Source organism: Accipiter gentilis, chromosome 1, assembly GCF_929443795.1.
Source record: "Accipiter gentilis chromosome 1, bAccGen1.1, whole genome shotgun sequence".
NCBI classification, from domain to species: domain Eukaryota; kingdom Metazoa; phylum Chordata; class Aves; order Accipitriformes; family Accipitridae; genus Astur; species Astur gentilis.
The window spans coordinates 18,644,336-18,666,588 of record NC_064880.1 but is presented as its reverse complement, the minus strand read 5'-3'; the positions used below and the strand labels follow the sequence as shown (position 1 = coordinate 18,666,588).

Sequence of the window (22,253 nt, the reverse complement as noted above, 5' to 3'; positions counted from 1 at the left end):
ACATTCTCCTCAGCTGGTACTCTTCAATACTTTTCTTGAGAATAGTTTGTCAGTCTCCCTCTTCTTCATCAGCACCAAAAAAACGCCCATGCCATGAAAACGTTATTTCATTTGACAGGGCCTTTCTTTTAAGTAAGCAAAGAGCACAAAAAACCCAGACAAATAATCAGTTACTTGATGTGGAACTCTCCTCCAGCAACTCACAAGGAGGAGAAATTCTCGCTTTTGGTTAGAAAAGATTTGTTCAGTGCCTACTTGCCTAGTTAACATCTTCTCACCCGGCTTCCTATTTCAACCTTTTATTTGGGCACTGCAAAGAAAAAGAGGCTGCTTCTGCACAGCCTCTGTTAAGAGTTGAATTCATTTTGGAATCCCTGCAACATTGTGTGTTCTCAGGTGGAAGGGGTGTACAAAAAGCTAGGTAAATGCTTTAAGCAATTTGCTTCGTTAAATGAATTTGTCTGGTGAATGAGTATGTGGTATTGAGGAAGTGTGGATCACATACATGTTCCATTTCCAAATGTTTGTAGACTTGGGCTTTTAAGAAAGATATAAATCAAGTTTATGTGGGGAGGAATAGTTGAACCAACCTGGCAGGTGCAACATTTTAAATTAATGTTGATGATGTGAATATGCACAATTACTTACTTATAAAGTTCTGAAACAAATCTGTTAAATGTGTGATAAAAGTTTTACTGAAAATGGCTCCAAAACGGGAATAACGCGTGTTTTGAATTGTTTGTACTGCATTTAGATAAGTTACTGAGAATGGATTAGAGTACACAATAACATCCATTTCAGAAAAAAAAAAATCATAATCAGGATTATGTTTTCTTAACCAAGTTTTCTTTGAAAAGAGATAAAAGCTGATAATAAGTAATTTATTTCAACTACCTGAGTATTTACTAGAGAAAATATGTACAGCAGTAACTCCTGCAGTTGCTCACATGCTATTCAAACTTAAAACAAGTTACAACCATCGTTATTAACCACCGAAGGTATGTAACACATGGGATCTGATATTTTTTCGGGGATTCAAAAGCGTGTACAACAAACAACATAGAAATATAAATGTAGATAGATTCTGCAAAACTCTCTGAAAACAGTAACACAGACATGGTCTGCATGTGAGTTGTAAAGACTAGTAATGTGGTATTTTACTTTTTTTTTTTTTTTTTTTTTTTTTTTTTTTTGCTGCTCACATTTGGCAGGTGCGTGTTGTGCATTTGTGTCCTGCAAGCTTAGTCTTAGCACATCCTGTATGTCTGCCAAGACAGGTAATGATTCAGCACCAAACTTTTAGAAGGTTTATCAGAAAGATGCAGTAAAACAAATTGATTGTAAAACACCTTGTGAGAAGATGGGCTGCTGACAGGACTAACACTATTTCTTTATGTATATGAGAATATATTGATGAGATTTTCATACAAATACTTAAAAAAAAACCTCTTCAATTTTTCCACCATGTTCTTAAAATTACTTGAACTGGCAATTTAAAAATATATTAATGTACTAATATGTAATAAAATATTAATATATTAATAATTAATTTACAAACTCGCTAATGATAAAAGCATACAATGAAATATCATACATGCACGCAAAGAGTCTGAAAACTAGACAATGTAAAGCAGCTTAACTCAAGTGGAGGCAGTGGAGTTGTGTTGATGTAAATGACCTCAAGACATGGACCATTATTTTGTTTAACGTGGTTATGGCATAAGATGGGAATTCGAAAAGACACTTTGTTGCCTTGTTGCTGTAATGAGACAGCTGTTGTCACTAATTTCTCAATAATGCATTAATTTGCAACTGCTAAACAGATGTAGTGATCACTGTGCTGATAACTAAGCGAAGGTATCTTATTTAACAAAAACTAAGCCTGTGCTGGCTGCAGTGTGTATTGAACAAATGCTAAGAGTCAGGTTTTGACTGCTACTGTGAGGTCAGTGAAAGCTGTTAATTAGAACACATATTAGTTTTTCATCTTTTCAGTGTCCTTTTTTTAATTATTTTCTTTAGGCTAACACATTCTCCACTAGTAATCCAGGGAACTCAGTAGTTCAGAGTTTTTCTGAAGGGTTTACAAGGACCAACATTTATTTCTAAATAGGTGTTCTAGCAGTGTAAAATAAATGTGTATGCCTTTACTGTGACACAAATATTTACTGTCACAACACTCGCAAAGATGAGTATGACTGTTAATCAGGAAAAATGTAATACTAAGATAAATTAGTCTAATAATACAAGAAAAGAAACACCACATCTCTGAGAACTTTCCTAACCAAAGGACAAGAATTAATTATCTACAGTGATGTGGCAGCTACAAAATCTGAAATACTATTGTTGTTACACAAAAATTTTTGTAGGCTATCAGTTTTCTGGTGACAGAATATAATGTGACTAGATCCTCTTTGTTGCTTGTGATAACAAAATTTTTTGACTCAAGGTTTAATATGTGTCACTTTAGCTGAGAATGTAAAAGTTGTGTAAATGTGACCTTTTCATATTTAGTTGATAACTGTGGATTACAAACACATACAATTAAATATTTTGAGGTGAATTAAATGCATTATAAAAAATAGCCACAGGGTTAAAAAAAAAAAAACAACAAAAACAAACAACCAAAAAACCACCCCAGAATTTCTGTTAATTAAGAGGTATTTTATTCCAAAATTCTAAGTATCAGAATCAACTCAATACTTACGTTTTTCATTTATCCAATCATAATATTTTGAAACTGTATACATATATAGAAAAATACAACCTAATAAAATCAATTAGATTTGAATTAGGATGAAAAGAATGAGTTGAAAAGAAAACCATAGCTTAACAGCTATATATTTGTTATCAGTACAAAATTACTGTGCCACAATACCCATTTTTTTTGCAAGATCTATAATTTATTAAAAATAAGGTGACTTCAAATGTATATTGCTTTCCTTATATGTACCGAAGACCTTTGAAACAAGTTCAGTTACTGAAAATATTCCCGTTTATGTTACAAGTATTTACTACATGACTAAGAAAACCAAAATGCAGCACTCCCGTTAGTACATTAATTTTCTGCTCATGCGAACAATGCTCTACTGATTTAATGCACGAGCAAAAACAAAGGCGGCAAAAACATTATATTATGAAGAAATAAAATGTTACATTTTCAACATATTTGTATCATAGCAAATACAGGTTTCCTTCATGGACCAGAAGGATCCACCTAAACCTGTAAAAGTTTTTTGAAGATTCAAATACTACATTAAATCTTCATTTACTTTGCAAAAGCCAAGGGTCAAGTTATTCAACCTTGATGCAGCATATTTGGAGAAGGTCACTGCATGAAATGTTAGATTTCCCGTGTTATATTAAAATTCTACACACTGGAAAAAAATAGACCGAAGTACTATATACCATAATCACATGAAACAGTGGTAGTACTACAGACTCAAACCCATTATTGTATAGTCTCTAGTCAAATTTTCCACAGTGGACTTAAAGAATATTGTACCAATTCTCAATAACCCAAGAGTTAGTAATGGATACACTTTAGAATAATACATCGTTTCACCCAATGTGGGTGATCAAAAACTTCCTATACCATTCATTTATCACCTCAATTTAACACACTGGTTTTGTTAATGTCCTCAAAAATATTGACCACTGCAAGTCAACAAATGCTACATCCCTTCTTAGGCAAACAAAAATAAACAGACAACTTGGCAGTGAACTAGACCTGATCATGTTATATTGCACTCAGGAATTAGAAGCTAGAGATTCAGTACCTAAGAGTTCAGACCCCACCCAAGTCAATGAGAGTTATTAGAGCTCAGCATATAATCATGATCCAAACTGTGGGATTTGTTTGTGATAGAAGGCCACTGCTAACGGAGAACTAATGGGTTCTTCCCATCTCAGAAATAGACAAGCAAACAAAAAAATCATCTCTGCTTTAAGGCTCATCTGTGGTCTGCCATCACCTTTGTATTTTTTGGATTTCCCTTTTCCTTTTATAAAATCCTTTTTTTTTTTTTTTTTTTCTTTTTTTTCTCATTAACAGCCAGCAGCATGGAACACAAAGGGTCACATTCAAAGCCAGTTGCAATGAATGTCAGGTTTTCTGTGACTGCATTAGACTGTGGAATAGGCCTTAGTCTGGACTGAAGACAAAACCTGACTAGATTTCCACCAGGTAATGCTGCTCTGTGACTGTTTGTGAGGGTGTAGGAAAAAATACTGCAGGGCCTATGCCAGGGTAACCAACAGAAAAATTGAACGTTGCAAAAAAATCTAAGTGCAACATGAATCCTTCAAATCACCAAGAACATGCTGATTATAGATGAAGTATTTTCAAAAATACCCGTGAAAGTTTACATTAAAGACTATTTAAGCATAGACACAAGTTTAGAAACAACTAAATATTAAAAATCTTTGCTTCGAATACATGTTTTATAAAGGAAGAGCATATATAATGAACTTTTGTAAAGTTTCTGCAAGCATTATGTGAATCAAAGGTCAACGTGTAAATCAAAATTTAAAACAGAAAAATGGGACAAATAAAATTACAAACTTGATACCAATAGCTGCAAACATTTCCTCAAAGATTTCAACTTATGTTGAAACGTATCCCATATTTGACTTTGCAGTCATGCTTAAACAACCAAAGCTACCTCCACAATTTGATAGTTTCTTGAAAGAAATGTAAATCTATAAATTAGGTTCCTTGCTTTACGTTTTCTAAATATTGTCAAATACAGTAATAGTTAATATGCATTTTGTAATGTAATTCGCTTTTTGATATTGATCGTGAGATGCTGCAATAATTGCAAACTGGAGTACTTAGAGAATTTCATATTTCATTATAAAAGATACAGCTCTTTTAGACAATGAAAACATTTTAAATAATTACATAGCTGTTGATTTTATACTCATAAAAAATACGCTTCTGAAACATAACTCTTAAAAGAGGACTAATTCTCTGTTAATGTACTTGTATTTTTTTAGTGCTTGCAGTACGCATTTTATGCACCTCAAGTTTGACTGAAGGGCATTAATTTCATTCCAAACTAAATTTTTTTTGAAATTTCTTTAGAAGTTTTAGCATCATTCTACAACATTTGCTATAAGAATACATCAATGCCTGTAAGTCAGTATGAAATTTATACTGACACAAGTACATATATAACCTGTAATCTTATTGCTGAATCTAGAATGTGATATCAAATGTCTCCTGCACCCCCATTCAGGGTAACATCCTGTTCAGAATCTTCCTGAAACACAATGGTACTTTAAACTGAATCTAGGGTGTTACATCTATGTTCACTAAGTAACCTGTATACTCCATGTACATATGCTGCTGGTTTGGTGCTTGGTTTTTTTTGTTTCGGTTTGTTTTGGTTTTTTTAACCAAACTGGAAATTAGTGGACAAGGGAGAAGCAACTATTTGCTTTTACTCTCCAGGAGAATGCAAGAAAATAAAAATCACTTAAATAAGTCTTACTTTATGTAACTTCAATAAATGGAAGAAACTTTCCATAGCTACAGTAGTTGTACCAATAAAATGTACCTTTTCATCCTGAAAATCAGCAAAATGTGAGTTTCCAGTTGCCACAGTAAAATTAAGATGCATTTAGCACTGACATTGGTATCCCTTCCACATGAGTTGAAGAGATCTTGATCGTGCTTTTTTTTTAAAAAATTTTCATCTCTTTATAATGCCTAGACATGCAAGTAGTCTAATAAATTTCAAGTCAACACAGTGTGTACATGTAATGAAAGCACACATGTAAGAATTAGAGCTATTATCTGTCTGACAGTCTCTTAAACCTCTTAACCTACTAAGATTAAGACTGGGTAAAAACAATCTCCGTGCATAGAGATAATAACTGACAAAGTGTGTGAACTAGAAGCCTGCATAAGTAACTGAAACTGTTTTATAGAAGTCACATTCTGAGGCCAGGATCAAAGCCCGACTCCTGATTCTTCAACTAAACTACTAGTAACAATACTAGAAGTAAAGACAAAAATAGAATGTTGGCCACACTGAAGACCTTGAAAATTCAGTGAAAGCAGAATTATGCCCTATGACCTCTCATATAAACTAATTATATCTAAACAAATTGTCTAAAACAAAAACATGTAAATGGATAAATATGCAAGCCTATATCTGATATACATACTGGCCCCCACAGACTTTGTGCTGTCTCTCTTAATGACTCAAATGCCATCACGGTTCAGTGACTAAGAATGGACTTAACAATGAAAGCCTTATGTGAATTTTAAACCTCAGAAAGGATGCAGAAACGAGAGTTGAATCAAACTGTTAATTTCAGATACTTCTGGGTTTACTAGGCATTGCAGTATTTATGGGGGAGATGCAGCTTTGAACAAAAACCCCAAAATACAAAACCAAACCAAACCAGAGATTTTGTCCTTTTAAGAGCTTGTCTGCATAGAAATCTCACTGGTATACTTACAGTAGAAGTCTTCCTTTCTGTATGTGGCTGCATACAGGGAGTTTATAGTGTAATTTATTCCCTTTTCGGAATAAAGAATAAACAAATCTCATAAGGCACCTTTGTAATAGTTTAAGTATGTCCACTCTAAGATTTGTGCAACACAGCTGCACGTGGTTGCAAGCCAAATGACCTCCTAATTTGCAGTTATGTGTCTACTGAAATGCATATAGACAATGTTCTTCTGTTCTCTTGTAAGACTAAGAAGCTTCATTTTACCACACCAATGCTGAGGGAAATAAGAATGACATAAACCCATGGCTTTAAACCACTAAACTTTTGGTATGTTTAAAAAATAACAACGAAACAAAATATTTAGTGTCTTTTCTGGTAATGAAATGTATTGAACATAATGAAATGTTTCGTGCAATGAAATGAAACAAGCCAAATCAACCTTCTCTTTTCAAACCTTTTCACGTTGCCAGCTATACTCTGCTTCATTTGATAAACTCACTGTTCTCTTAGAGCAGGTGGCAAGGCAGGCATGAGTGTGGGTAAAGTACTGATGTAATCTAGATAACATTTGGCTGGCAGATAGTCCAGTTTAAACAGTCCCTATATTACTCCATCCTGCACTTAGTCAACCACAGAACGTGAGAATTAACAAGAGCTTCCTTACAATACTTCAGGTAACCTGTCACAAAGTATTCCCTCCATTTTTTTTGCTAGAAACTGAAATTCAGCCCGAGTAGTATGCAGCCTTAACTTCAAACCCTGTGGAGGTTTGACTTGTGAACATACAGGGTATGGCTTTTCTCAGCAGACATGTCTGTTGGCAGCCACAGTCCAACACCTCGTCCGTGGCAGTACCTGAATGGATCCATGCTGCCAAGGATTCTGTGGAACACCTGGATCCTGCTCCGTGGAAATACACGCCAGAGTCTTTGGATCTTGCCCGGAATCTTTTCACTATGTCCCATAGAAAGTACATAATCCCCAGCTTTCTACCGTTCATTTCCATTTCTGTAGGCTCAGTCCCTACAGTAAGAGATCTAGGGCCTGGAGAACAAATATTTGTAAAGTCTAGAGGGAAACCACTGGACAGATGAGTGAGCAGGAAGGGGAACAAGCATGCAGAGTAGCTATCAGATGTGAATGATTCCACCAAATAATCTCTTCCATATTTTTTCAGCAGAAGGAAAATCATCAGCAGAGTTAATGAGTCAAAGAATATTCTTCAGTTTTGTAAAACAAGCCATGTTCATTTTTTTGTACAATTAGCTTTCAAGAGCTAGGAAATGAAATGTAGTGTACTCCAACAAAAATCAACTGAAACTAAACGTGTAATCCAGCAAATATCTATGCAGGCTGTTGGCCTCAAGAGCAAACAGAGAATCTGTGTAGCAATTCATATAAAGTCGGTCCATGAATCAAAAAAAGATGTCTCCTCTATCCCAATAAGCAAAATCACAGCACTACATTACTTAATTTTTTCACACACAAATCAGTGCAGACACGTTAGTCACATGTATGAACATAATTAATACAAAAAGGAGGATTTAAATATATTGCTCTTATTTTGTACATGCTGATACCTTCTGAGACCAGCAGCTTTGCAGTCATGATTTTTTTTTTTTTTTTGCTTAAGGGGAAGCCAATATTCGTAACCAAGATGAAGGCATTTTAAAATTTCAGAATGTCTTACAGATAAAACTCTGCTTAAGCTTCTGATGTTCCTTCCCCGTTCTCGTGCGGTTGCAGTTGTTCTCTTTCTTGTTCTTCCTGAGGTGGTCTCACACGTTTGAAAAAGCCCATCTGTGATTCAGAGAACAATAAAGAAATTGCACTGTGATCTTCAAAACATACACACATCCTTTCTCTCTCCTTCTTGATGAGATCTTAACTGATTAGGGTTTTTTGCCCTCCTCTCTTTTTCCTTATTTTTGACTTCAAAATCCAATAAATACCAGCTGAAAAATTGAACTGAGTTGAAAATTGAATTGAACAGCACAATCGCAGACATCCTCTTTTATTCAACTTCCTCCTGACAAAGCTGAAAAGTTTTTACAGTTATCCAAAAACTTAACTGATTCAGATGATTAGGGGACCAAAGTATTTCTGCAAGCTGCTGGTACTATTTGAAGTATTACATCACAAGTAAGGAAAAGAAAATGATACAAAAAAACCCAAATACAGTACTTACCCTGTACATAACAAACACTAGAACAGCCAAGAGCAATAATCCTGCTAGAACAGCCAAAATTATAACCCACACCGGCACAGGCATAGGCTGTGGTTGAATGCCCCATGTAATATTTGTAGTAACCTGATAGAAAAACACAATAAATCACACTTTGCACAGCAGTGACATACCAAGTTCATTCATGCAGTTTAAGTCTTGTATATCTTTATTCCATAGCATTTAAAATAATCTTAACCCAGCATAAATTATTTATTCTCTCCAGTGTCAGTAAACAGCTACAGATTAATAGTGACATAAAGGCTTCACTGACCTAAATTTAATAGGATTTTAAATTTAAATAAAAACAGGAGTTTGGGTTTTTTTGGTTGATTTTGGTTTTTTGCAATCAGTGGTACCATGGCAACATGTATTCTGTAATGCTTGATGATTTTCAGTAAAACTGTAGGAATTCGGAAATATTTTGGAATTAGAGAAAAATAATTCAGGGCTTTTGCTTTTTTTTTCTTGAAAGGCAGTATTACTTGAAAAAAATATCAACTCCACAAGGTTTAGGAGAGAAAAAACAGTTAATAATAGCCATTAGAAACCATCTTCAAAACAAATCAATCACAATCCTTTTCAACCCCTTTCTTAAGATCTTTTATGCTATAGTGCCTACCAAAAACTCTTAATTGGGCAGCCCAAAAAAATGGCCCATATCTTCCTTTCTGTTTGCACCCTGTCTCCTTTCTCTTTGAAACCCTCTAGGGCACAGATGATCTTTTTGTTCCACATTCACACAGTACTTCATATAATATAATAGATGTTCATTATTCAAGCTCTAAGTGCTACTACAGTAGAAGATAATTTTCAAGTAAATTATTTCTCTAACAACAATGGCATTAACAAGAACATTAGGACTGTTCACCATCTTTTTTTTTTTTCATTTTCAGTTAAGTCTTTAAAGCTACAAATATTGTTAACTCTAGTTGTAGGACAAAAATTTTTGTTTTATCCTCAATTGTATGTGTATAACTGAAATTAATACATGAATCAAATATTTGATAAAACTACAATTATAGCAAGCCACAAAAAAGCTACTCAACAATCATTGGTTTTGTATTAATTTCAAAGTAACTATGTATGGTAACTCAAGCTGGATGTAAATGACTTACTACTGTAGAATTGTGGATATCTTCAAAGGAAAGGTTCTTATAAGGGAACTCTATAACATTGAAAGAAGCAGACGATTTGAGAGAATAGGAGTGATTCTGATTTTCTTTCTGTGTAAGAAAAAACAAATTTAGTGTTGCATGAGGATACCAAAACCACTTTTTTATGTTTCGGAAGCAGGGACAGAATATTCACACTCACATTCATGAAAGTTTGGGTCCAAAGGCGTGATTTTAAATACAATATTGCACTCTTTCCCCTTTCCAGATGGCCAACTTGACAGACTATCTTTAAACAGTCAGCAGTTCCACAGCCCTGCATATAAAAGGAGGAAGGATATTCCAAATATGAACATATTTGAAAAGTTGTTAATGGCATTACTATACTCATACACATACTTTAAATAGTCTTCTTTTCCTGGCAAAGCACAATAAACTATTCAAATATATTCAATAACCCCCAATATTGAATAATTACTTACAGTGTCCCATAAGTATGCACTGAGAAAAATATTATGTGAGCCACTTGGATCCCAAAAGTGAAACAGCTGGCAGTAGCTTTAAGGTATGTACTTTATCTACATATGTAGGAAAAAAATGTTGGGGGGTGGGGGGGGACAGTTTCTGGTCAATTCACATTACGCGCATGTTTTTTGATAGGAAAACTCATGGCAATTAACTGTACTTGGTGCCAACAAAATACACGTTGTTGCATTCAACGGAAGTCTTCAAACTTGACTGACTGACCTAATCTATAAGCCATACTTACGACTACAGAAGTTCAGCTGGCCTTTCTCAAGCACGTTTCCATTAAAATCCATCAGACAATATTGATGCTAAACCATCAGTATTTCAAGAAGAAAGCAGAGCAAAACAAGGCTTCATTTTATAATTGTGATTTTAGCTGTACTATAGATAAAAGCACTGTACAGTGTAGGTACATCTGCCAGTGTAAGTATGACTCAGTGAAATTATTATGAATACTGGACATTAGTCTCTGGGGTGAAATCGTGCCAAGTCACTGGGAAGATCTGGCAAAACCCAAGCCTTTAAAAAAAAAAAAATACAAACCACAAACCCAACATTCAGAACTGCATTTATAGATACTAAAGAATATTTGTAGCTTATATTTAAAAAAATAAAGTAACTTTTCTCCCCATAAAATAAGAAATTAATTCCTATTTTCACTTTCTTTGCTCAGCCCTTTTTTTGTCCTCTCCCAAGTCTAAACATTTCTGGCATTGGGGTGTACTGCCTTAGTCCTGTCCTAAACTCCCAAGCATTTCTCTCAGCTGCCTGCCTGTCCTGCCTTGCCCAGAGCAGGGAGAGGTGCATGTCTGCAAGCGCAGTTACAAAGACGGTGATACAGTACTATATTTACTTCATATTACAGATTATTTCCAATCTTGTTTAGAAAGGACAGGTCCTCCATGTGTCTGACTGCAGAAAGGCCACTGATCAGCTATGAAACACATCATGTGAAATCAACTGTAATTTGTAGCAAAGGTGATGACTGCAGCACTCGCCTGCTTCCTCTCAGTTATCCTATTTTACCAGCCTTCCTCCTATAAAGTACTGATTTTTCAAATTCGGAGAACAGCACAATATAGAAGACTGACAGGAAGTGCCCAACTTGACCTTTGTTTTTAAGGACTTAAACCATAACAGCACAAAACTGTAAGCATATGCCTCACTGGCTGACCACCCTGAAGAAATCTGATGCACATTAGAAAACCAAAACAAAACAGCTCCAGAGCATATGGCTCTTTCATTTGTTAACCATTTAAATACAGAACACAGCTTTCTGGAATGATTCTTCATCTCCTGGAGCTTTCATCTCCATCTTCATTAAAAAAAACTGAACATATTACCAACATATCAATGCTGAGAGCTTACCAAAGTATGCACATCTCCTTCAATGGCTGTTATATCCCTTCGACTGATACGATGATCCCGATTATCTTCCCTGCTAAGTGTTTCATTCTTATCATCGTCTTTAGAAGCAGAAATCTAGGATACACCAAGGAAACCCAAACAATAAATAATTCTCACATTTAGATATTTGCAGTCTTCAAAGTTAAGGTCAAGAAAATATGTAACTGATCAGGTTTCTCTCTCTCTACCCCCTAGCTATTCTTCAGAACCTACCTTTACCTACAGGTGTAATTAAAATGTTACTGCCTTTTCTAGATCACTGATGCAAATTTCTACTACGAACAAACATAGAGCCTTGAGTATCTTAATTCTTCAACTCAAAACTTTTTCATGCATAGAAAAAAAATACTCTCAGACTGCAATAAATAATTCCGTTTTGCAATCTTGTATTAAAAGTTTTTCCTCAACATTTCAGTTTTTAACTCTGAAAAAGCAGCACTAGTATGGTACTGGTGTACCACATACCACTGTACATGCGTACACATATCCAGACATACACAAAACAACTTTTTTAGGAGGGGCTTGAAAAAGTACACAGTAGGTTTAATAAATTATTTCAGTAATCCCTTAGAAATTCCCAATGTAAAATTGCAAGTTTACATACGGTACTAGGCAGAGCCATGCTATTTGTCCCCTACATAACAAATTTATATGAGGAAACTTACAAGAGAGTTGTGAAAAATATATTATTACAAATGGTATAGCAAAAGCACAGGAAATTCGTATTTATATATTCACTAAAGTTCTTTCTGATTATCAGATACATGAGTATTCTTTGTTGTTCTATACACTGAATATCTTCCCTTACTCTTTTCATACATATGTTTGCTTAAATTCTTCTAGAACCAATATACTGATTTTTACTACTTGTTCCAAATTGTCCTAGAATTCAGCTCTCTACTCTCAAACTTGCTGGTTTTTATCTGGTGTTTCTTTGTCTGGTCCAACCTAGGAAAAAGGAGCTCCTTCTGCTCTGTGCTCTCCAAACTGCATGTTTTGCTGGCAGTTGTAGCATACTTTTAAGCACCATTGAAGCACCCTTATTGACCTCTGTGGCATTTGGATGAGGGCCTAGAAAAATAAGCTAGTAATAGAAAAAACAGTGCCATTTTCTTCCAAGAAATAAACCCCAGAAAATTTACATAAACAGCCCAGAAGCATCTGGAATGTTTTTGTTTATGACCACATTCAGTAATTCCATTGCTTTAGACTTAGAACTCATACAGTCTTCAAGTGAAAAAAAAAAACCAACACAACAAAAAGAAACAAGACAAATTTACCTTTGGGTTGACAATCTATTGTCTACCTTTTATTTCACCTGCTATACACATTGTCAAGTACTATCAAACAGTGCAGTCTTGTTCCTCAGCAACAGATGAAAACTTAACTCAGACAGCGTTAGATATTCTCAGGGATTTGGGTATTTTGAGTGTTTCCAGAACAAATATACCTCATTCCACTCAAACAAAAAGAAAGTCCTGCTTACCTTAATTTTCAATGGATTGATTTCCATATCAGAAGTGCAGTTCATGGGACCATCAATTTCATACTGAACAATATACAACAGTGTGTAGTTTTTATATTTGTAAGGCCACTGCAGAGTCATCATCACCTTGCTGAATGCACTTGGACCATTGTTTCTCAGCTGATTATGAAAGTAAAGTTAACAGACGTAAAAAATCCGCAAACAATGCCACCTTCTTTGTTAATGTGCATATAGTTGTTATTTTACATTTGAGCCATAAATGATAGTGCTGCTACCCTAACCCCCAACCACTTCTGGTAATAGCATCAACAACTTTACCTAAAAATGGTAGCTAAACTTCAAGCCCCAACAGGCAAAACTTAAAATTCTGTAATTTCATAAAAATTACTTCAAAGAAAAGCTATATGGCATTAGGTTTTTTGCCTTGAAGAAATGTAACTTCTTTCCTTGAAAAAATCGGGGGGGTTTGGTAGGTTTTTGGTAGTGGCATGAGTCACAGCCACTGTATGTGACTCAGCCAAGATACTCTGAGCACAGATATATACACCCATCAATTTCACTAGATAAATGGTCTCAAGTTCTAGAACATCTTTCAACTATTCTTACTCACAAAGATATCTCGGTAAAGTTTTATTTAATTAAACAATCTAGATTAAAGCTGTGATCATTCTTTTAAGGCAACTTTAAATACTTAAAATTTTTCAGGGCAAAAGACTTGACAATAATGATTCAGAGTAGCTGGAATACGAATGAGGATGCTGAATAATTTACAGCCATGAGTCATTTTCTGAGTTCAAGTTACTTCAAATGTTTTATCTAGATCTGGAAGGGCTAGAAAATACAATATGTGTAATGATGTAAAATTGAGATGCTTCTATTTGGCTACTCCTGTTACACTAATTGCAGGTATTCCAACTCTTCTTGCAGATACCAGTTATTGACGCAGCATTAAAAAAATAATAATAAAAAAAAAATCTTTGTTTCCATGCAAGAACAAAATGGAGAAAAAAATTGTAATTTACTCCAGAGAAAAGCTACACCAAATGATTGCTTTTCATTTATCACAGAATTGTGTCACTGAAATTAGTAGTAATCACATACCTCATAGATATGCTGTACTAGAGGCCCAATATCATCTTCTGTTTCTGGATTCTCCTTCGGCTGCCAGTTTGCAATAGGAAGGAATATGTGATCAGGAGACGACACACTAAACAGCAGAGCAAACAAGTCATTATTATAAAGTATGAAACGATAAATGTAATTCTCTAGACTATCTCAAAAAATCAACATGCTTAAAATACAGTCTTCAATTTTTCAACCTCTGTATATAAAAACAGAAAGAACAGAGGTTGAGTGGCTTACATATTAAGTGTTCAATTTTCTTCTGTACATGAAAAGATGAACCTTGTATTTAGAAACATTTTTTTCCTGTCCTAAACTTTGGATTCATCCTACAACATCTAGTAAACCATTAAGAGAATTAAGATACACACATGTAATCCAAAAACCACAAGTATGAAATACTTTGATAATAAAAAATATTGATGATGTAGAGACTTATCAGTACAGTCATAAGAATTAATTCAGCACGCAGTGAAAACAGCGAAGCTAGCAATAATGCTTTTCAGTCGTACCATCTCTGCACCTCTCAGATATCAACAAACTTAGATCACAATCAGGAATGTAGTGGGAATTTTAAAAAATTATGACTCCGGAAACTGAGTTAACTGTCTAAGCAAAAGGATTGTACAGCTTTTAGGTGTGAATTATAGATTTCTGGTAAGCAAAAGTAATAGAGGTAATGGAGTCATTACAATACTAATACTATGCTTAAGACTGAAGAAGGTGAGGGCATTGTAGGGCATTATCTTCAATAGGTTTTTCAACTTTGGTTTTAGAAAAGGTTTCAGGGGTTTTCAGATGAAAACCCAGTTGGTTGTGGAGGAGGAAAGTGACATGGAGAAATGTGTCCAACTGCAAAAATAAGAGTTGGGTTTTTTTATTATTATTATTATTATTCTAAAAAACCATTAGCAATAGAGGACACAACATTCCTTTTTGGAATTAATTTTGTAATTATTTAGAATTATTTAAGATCTGAAAGCCCAAAGGGTGGCTAGAGAGAACCATATTTTCTTTAAGATTAAAAATTCCCTAAGGCTTCCTGAAAACTTATGCAGACCTGAAAGAAAGTTCAGTGAATATAAAGAAACAAACATTCAAAGCTCATTTGAGAAAGATGTTTATTAAAACAGTATCAATGCTTACCCTCTGATTTCAACTGCTGCTAAAATAGCAAGGTCAGCCTGATAGAATGCTACTGGACTTAGATTGTCGTACAGGTTGGAACTGCAAAGAAAATGTTAATTTGTTACATGAAATAAGCTAAGTATTAAAAAAAAAACCAAAACAACCCACACCTTAAAATAATTGTAATGAAACATCACAGCATGACTCCTGAGCCACTGCAGGAAAGCATAATTGCTAAAAAATAAGGAGCAGATTCCAGCAAGTTCTCACTTAAATGCATGACCATCCCACCCTCAGCGCAGTTTGGAGATCCCTCGGCAGGGAGAAGTCAATAAATGACACAAAGCTAATGCTGACTCTGTTCCTTAGCTGCCACATATAAGAAAATTCAAATGCCAGTGCTGTGGGATAACATCAACTATAGAGCTAGCAGAGCCTTAAATTCCACTTTAGGACATCTGTTTTGCTCGGGGACTTGTTGGCTTCAAACTAGTCCCAGGGCAGAGAAGTATGCTAGGACTACTCTTGCTTACCCCTCTTCACAGTGTTTAAACCAGTAAATGAATGCACTTAACATCTGATTCCTACACTTCAGATGCACCAAGAGATGACAGATATTAAGGCATGTAGAGCCATTCACACATAAAATTTCTTCAGACTTTCCTTGTAAACAGAGAAAAAGAAATACAGAGACCACTCCTATTCCCCTCAAAGCGAAGCTGGGAACAGTATTCTGATCAACTCAGACACATCTGATTATTCTGTCTGCCTTGCTAAACAATTTCCTTCAGAAAGATCTCCCTGAATCCTCCAATTATTCTTCACTGCTACTGTAATCAAAAAATACATCCAACAGTGTTTTCTTCCCAACCTGCAAATACCTCTTTCTTTCAGAGACTAGAGTTGTTCTGATAGGAATTGTGCCAGCTTCGGAAATCTAACTTTGTGAGTTTAAAGATAACTAATGTGATATTTAAAACCTTTTACAGATACTACTTTGATAATGCCTGTCATGATGAACTGTGATTACCATGTTCAGTTGCATCACTGTTCTTGCATCCATAAGTCATATAAGGAAATTCCTTCCATAAAACATGTAAAACATTACAGGAACTTCCTTACTCCTCCATCTGAAGAGAACCATGACTTAAGCAACCTCACTGACTGTTTTTTCTCCCAGTGAAAGGTAGTTAGTGACTGCTGTTAGCCCAAGGAAGACAACAGACACCCCAGAGAAGATCACTTTCTGCAAAGAACTGGAGTCACATGCCACTGGTGTTGCTTACTAACTGATGGAGAAGAGGGAAAAAAAATTGGACAGCAATGTGAGATCAAAGAGATATTAATGCTGCCAAGGCCTTTGATCAGTATGGCAAACCACCGTAACATTAAAATAGAATGGCAGGTTTAAACTTATTTAACTCTTGTAGATGGAAAACGCATATGTGGATGAGAATAGTTTATTCACTGCATTAAAAAAAATGAAGCCCTTAAATGGAAAAAAGAAAAGAAGCTTCTGGTCCAACATGGTGAGGGTGGGAGGTAAGGCAGATGTATTTGTACTGTCCATTAAGCAACATAAAACTGTATTGGGTAAAGAGAGTCCTATTGATCACATAAACTCTTAAATACCACCTCCAGAAAGTATAAATTCAGATTTATGTATCATATTTATATGAAAGCACTGCGCTCATCTTATAATTAACAGAAACACTAATGTTTTGTTCCATTTAATTTTTAGGGTCTCTTATGCTGGCTACTGTAAAGCACTTAAAATGGTTCACTGCATGTTGCTTCTGCTCAGACCATCACATGCATTGCCTTTTCTGAAAGACTTAAAACTCTCATCCTCAAAACTCATGAAATTTGAAATTCTGGCTTTACATCAGAAGGAATTCATGAGTTCAAACATCAGTTTTAAAACAGGGCTAGAAACCCAAAGACACAAGTCATTCTGTGGCACTATGCAAGTGTCAGGAGATCACAATGGTATGCAGGTACAAAGCCACAAAGTTTTTCTTGAAACATTTTAAATGGTTTTGTTCCTCATTAGTGTTTCACTTGTGCCATGGCTTACCTAAAAGCTGTAAGTAAAAGAAACTGCATTCAAACAGAAAACTGTGTTTTCTTACATTTTTTCCTCTATTTTAGAAAACATAATTCATTAAAAAAATGTGTTTATTTTTTAAACAATTACAAGGCAAATGCCAGAGAATTAGTCCAGAGTGAAAGTAACTGCTAAGTTCACAGTCTGTTTACTCAGCATGTTATCTACCAGGTGAGGTACATACTCATAGATTTCCATACCTTCGGATTTGCAAGTCAAACTTCACAGAGGTATCCATTTCAGACTGCTGGTGCACACTGAAACGCAGGCCAGCTAATAGCTTTAGAAAAAAATCATCGTGGTTCAGTGGAAGCACAATAAAATACATGATAACAGCTTCTTAATACTATTATAATACAACAAAATTGCTTGAGGCTTGTGGTCATAAGAGAACACACACAGAGAATTGTCAAATAAAACTTGTCCAGTTCATCAAGACTAGAAATGTACTGCGCTCTCTGTAGATTTCAGCTGATGCATCACTGCCACAAAATAGAAACATAAGGTTTACATCATGCTAACCCCTTTTGGTTCAGCCATTTTTACACGTAACTAAGCCTCCTTATGTGTTGCAAAAAGTACTGTAGTCTAAGGAACAGGGCACGCTTTAATGATTCTAAATTCAGTTCCCAAGGTTTGTTCTAAGTCAGTGCATGATAGTTGCTTCGACATCTGTATAGTTCAGCTTGACAGAAAGACTTTGGAAATAACATTTATTCATCTATACAAGAAGTCTCTTGGAAGAAAAGCACCATCAAAGTGTCTGTAATTGTGACTGATTTTCACTTTATTTCCTCAGAAAAAAAGACTTATTATGTCAAACCATCTTAGTAACTGCCAGGTCCCACTAAGAGTTTTTTAATTCTTCCAATTTCAGCTACGGTTGGTGAAATTGCAGAGGTCTGAATTAGACAAAACTCTCAAACTTCACAAAAGTAGGCAGAATAGAGAAGGACTATTAGGTTTCCACTAAGAGAAAGGTGTATTATGAGCTAGCTCTTTGTTAGATACTAAAAAATAAATATCAGATAAACCTAAAGACCAACTCATGAGGGACCAGAGTTCATTAATTCCATTGTTTAATGAACTACTCCTTTTGAGTTGCATCATAAAACTCATGAACGCTCCTTTCAGCCTTTGATTTAGCTGAAAACTTCAAACCAATTACCACTGAGCTAACTAAACGTGGACAGCTAAATGTGAGCTAGACCTAATCTTAAATTCCTGTGAGTGAAATCCTGCCCAAACACTGCTGTCATTAAGAAAAATGCCAACTGCACTCCTGTTTCAGCTACCAGACACCTGTTGGACCAAGTCTTACCTTAGTTCCTGCTTTCATGGGATTTCCCAGGTCACAAACTACCATGCGAGTTTGATTCTCTGTTTTAAATGCACATGACAGTCTTGCTAAAGCCTGCAGTAAACCAGAAAGCAATATTAAGGAATGTCATTCTTCACATTTGGACACCTGGATGAAAGTCTGGAGAAAAGTTCTAGATATGCTGCATTAATTTTAATATAATTTCTCAGTCCTAACACAGTCAAGCACTACAATTAAATAAAATCTGAGTATAAAGGTCTCCATGGAGACAAGTATTTTTGATACAAGATAGATGCTCTTTCCAAGGTTATAAAAAAAAGACACTCATAGCACTGATGATTTTTGTGACCTAAAGCATTTCTTCACCTGATTCTTTAAAACTTATGTGAGGAAACTTTGGCAATTGGGCAAACTCTCCATAGGAAGATAAACACTGGAAGGGAAAATAACATGAATATTTACTAGCTTACTCAAAAAGAGGTCTCAGAGGAGCTATCAGATTTTGGATAAAGCCACAACACAAACCTCTAGAGTAGCAGGGGCAAACTGAAGAACGAAACCAAGGCATGGTCCAATGTCTATGAAGGATGTGGTATCAAAGTTGGAATCCTTTGATATAGGGGGAAATTAGTTTTCACCTTAACATTCTGCAACTTTACAGATATATTGACTGATCATAGATTATACCAAATAAAAACAAGGATGAAGAAAATCTGAAAGTATGTTACTTATATATAGCTATAATGGGCTAAACCAAAATTTGGACTATACCAACATGTTTTCAAAGAAACACAGATTATGCAGACATTTTATAATACAAGGGAAAGTAAGGAAATAAATTTAATGTTCTGTGTAGTCAGGATAACTGACACCCAAGACTTTCCACATACTTAGGTATGTATTTAGGAAGAGAATAATAATAATACACAACATCACTTTTTGCCTCACAGATGCCCAGCTCTTTACCTAGCATATCACATGCTAAGTCTAAATTTAAATAAATTAGCAAGGGCACTGTTCAAATAAAGACTTGTAGCAGATAAACTCTGTGTGTCAAGCTCCAACACACAGATGATTCTCCTCTGTTGCTAGGAGTACGCTCAAACTGGAACCATTCAGCAAGGTGTTATATAGCTTTAGGGCTTGGAAGAACCTTTTAATTTTTTCAGTGCTGTGCTTTAAGATTGAAGCATAAAAAGCACCACTGACAGACCCTGTCCCACAGCCTTCCATAGCAGTACCTGAAGTATGACTACTCAAAGAAGATAGATAGTTGGAATTTTACCTCATTGTTACGAACAACACCAATGAAATCTGCTTGGGGTGGAACGATGACAAAGAGTTCTGCTTCATAGGCTCCTTCCCCTTGATTCTGAGCACTGACAATTAGTGTCAAGGGATTGTCATCACCAATATATATCTGCTTCTGATCACTACAAAAAACAAGTGTAAAAAATGAACTGCATTCAGGTTTTGAAGTGTGTTGAACTTAGAGAAACAAGAGACATTTTGAAATTGCACAAAGACATCAGAGAAATCTAGAGGCAGTACCTATGCTTCAGGAATATCAGGAGAGCTCTACACTGTGTTTAAAACAAAAACGTGTCTATAATCACAAAAATGGAGCAAATATTACATGTTGTTTTGTAAGAATCTTTTTTATATACTTTACAATAAACCACAAAACCACTGACACTTTTTTTTTTTACAAAGAACAACAAACTATGAACAGCTAAATCACTGTGTACATTTTTAATTACAAGCCTACTTAGCAAGAGATACAAGCATACATTTGTAACAAAACTGATGGAAGTCTCAACTACAGAATACAGCCAAGACCTCTGTAATATTCATTTGTTCCAGATACAAAAAGAGTATCTTTCCAAACAATGTATTTTCATTTCACCAACTACAAGGAAACCAAACTGTGCCTGTACTGATGTAAAATGTTTCTGGAAGCGTCTGCATGAATCAGTATGCTTGTGAACTGTACTACCTACATACATGTGCATATGCTATACCTCTTCACTAAGGGCATAAAAAACCCCCAGAGATTACATTTATGAGTAAAGATAATACACTAAGAATGGCTTTCAGGCATACAAAGCACAAAAAGCCCGGGCTCATGGAATAGTTATGAGTTAAAAATTGTTTATTTTTTCCAGGTTTAATAAGAGATATTACCAATATTAACAATTTTTTTTCATACGTGTGACAACAGAGTCCTACTCCACCCCTTGCTGGATTAAATCATGCCTGTTCACATCTTCACGTGTCTGTCTAGTATTAAATAACTGAACAGTGGTACAATTGCAACTAACACTGTTTTACGCTTGCTATGCATGTCCAGCCTAGCAAATATACAAATAAATACTGTATACTTATAGTGGGGGCTGGGGTGGTGGCGTGTGGTCTCCCTGTATTACCTGCTGAAGACATTAGGTTACAAAGCAGAAAATGGGTTTTCCTTAAATAAGCATGAGTTTAGATTGTATACATGGAGGAGTCCTACTTACTTCAATCCTCTTAACAAAAGTATTACAAGCTCTTGAAGTTCAGAATTCAAGTAGGGAAGTTACTTTTCCCTGTAGCATTTTTCTCATGTATTTACCTTTCTACTGAAACCTCCAGTTTTGGTTTGCAGACATTATCATCACCACAATCCAGCAGAATATGTGCCTATGCAAAAATCAAATGCATACTGTTGTAATAATTCCTGCATCTGTTCTATCACACATTTCCAATAATACTGTTTCATCACCAAATAAAAATTTTCTAAATAGCTCGTTATGAGGTATCTTCATCTCATTAGTCTCAGAAGAGAACAAATGAATTTTTATATATGGAGGGCACTGTGCTCATCCTCCCACACTGCAATTCTAGGACTGATGTCTACATATCATAATCTTCCTTCCATACTCTGAATAATCTGTTCATCTTGAGTTGCATCTCCACTACCCTCTTTACAAACAAGTGTAAAAATTTGTATGAAGGGCAGAAATAGAAAAACTATGTTTATTAGCTTAAGAGTTATTAGCTAATAAACTATGTTTATTAGCTTATAGGGATAAACATAATATACATAGAGCAGCATAGTATGAGCAAAGGATGTAACACACCGATCCTTTATGATTAACACCTTCAATACTACTCTAACTGCTTTTCTCCAGTTACTTAGTATGCATGAAAAGGAAGTCTGGCACTAAGGAATAACATGTCAAAAAAGAAATTTGACAGAGAGAAGGAAAAAAAAGAGAAGACAAACATACAATAACCATTAATATTTCCATAATTTAAAGACTAAAACCTACATGTATATTTTGGTATCTTAATTTTTCAGAAGTCCTAAG

The 22,253-nt window shown here is 35.1% G+C and overlaps 1 protein-coding gene across 2 annotated transcripts in view; it reads right to left on the bottom strand.

Annotated features, from left to right (window-relative positions):
• ITGAV (integrin subunit alpha V) overlaps window positions 1-22,253 on the bottom strand; it is a 55,683-nt gene that overhangs the window by 1,159 nt on the left and 32,271 nt on the right. The window contains exons 19-30 of one of the 2 annotated variants that reach the window (XM_049810507.1): window positions 21,515-21,582; window positions 20,189-20,336; window positions 18,904-18,996; window positions 17,783-17,862; window positions 15,494-15,574; window positions 14,327-14,432; window positions 13,226-13,384; window positions 11,701-11,814; window positions 10,007-10,120; window positions 9,808-9,915; window positions 8,654-8,776; window positions 8,156-8,265 (exon numbers count right to left, since the gene is read on the bottom strand). In XM_049810507.1, the coding sequence (XP_049666464.1) occupies window positions 8,170-8,265; window positions 8,654-8,776; window positions 9,808-9,915; window positions 10,007-10,120; window positions 11,701-11,814; window positions 13,226-13,384; window positions 14,327-14,432; window positions 15,494-15,574; window positions 17,783-17,862; window positions 18,904-18,996; window positions 20,189-20,336; window positions 21,515-21,582 (1,290 nt within the window). In that variant the 3' untranslated portion in view covers window positions 8,156-8,169. Of the gene's footprint in view, window positions 1-5,382; window positions 8,266-8,653; window positions 8,777-9,807; window positions 9,916-10,006; window positions 10,121-11,700; window positions 11,815-13,225; window positions 13,385-14,326; window positions 14,433-15,493; window positions 15,575-17,782; window positions 17,863-18,903; window positions 18,997-20,188; window positions 20,337-21,514; window positions 21,583-22,253 lie in introns of those variants that run through there. The other variant, XM_049810499.1, reaches the window with a different exon arrangement.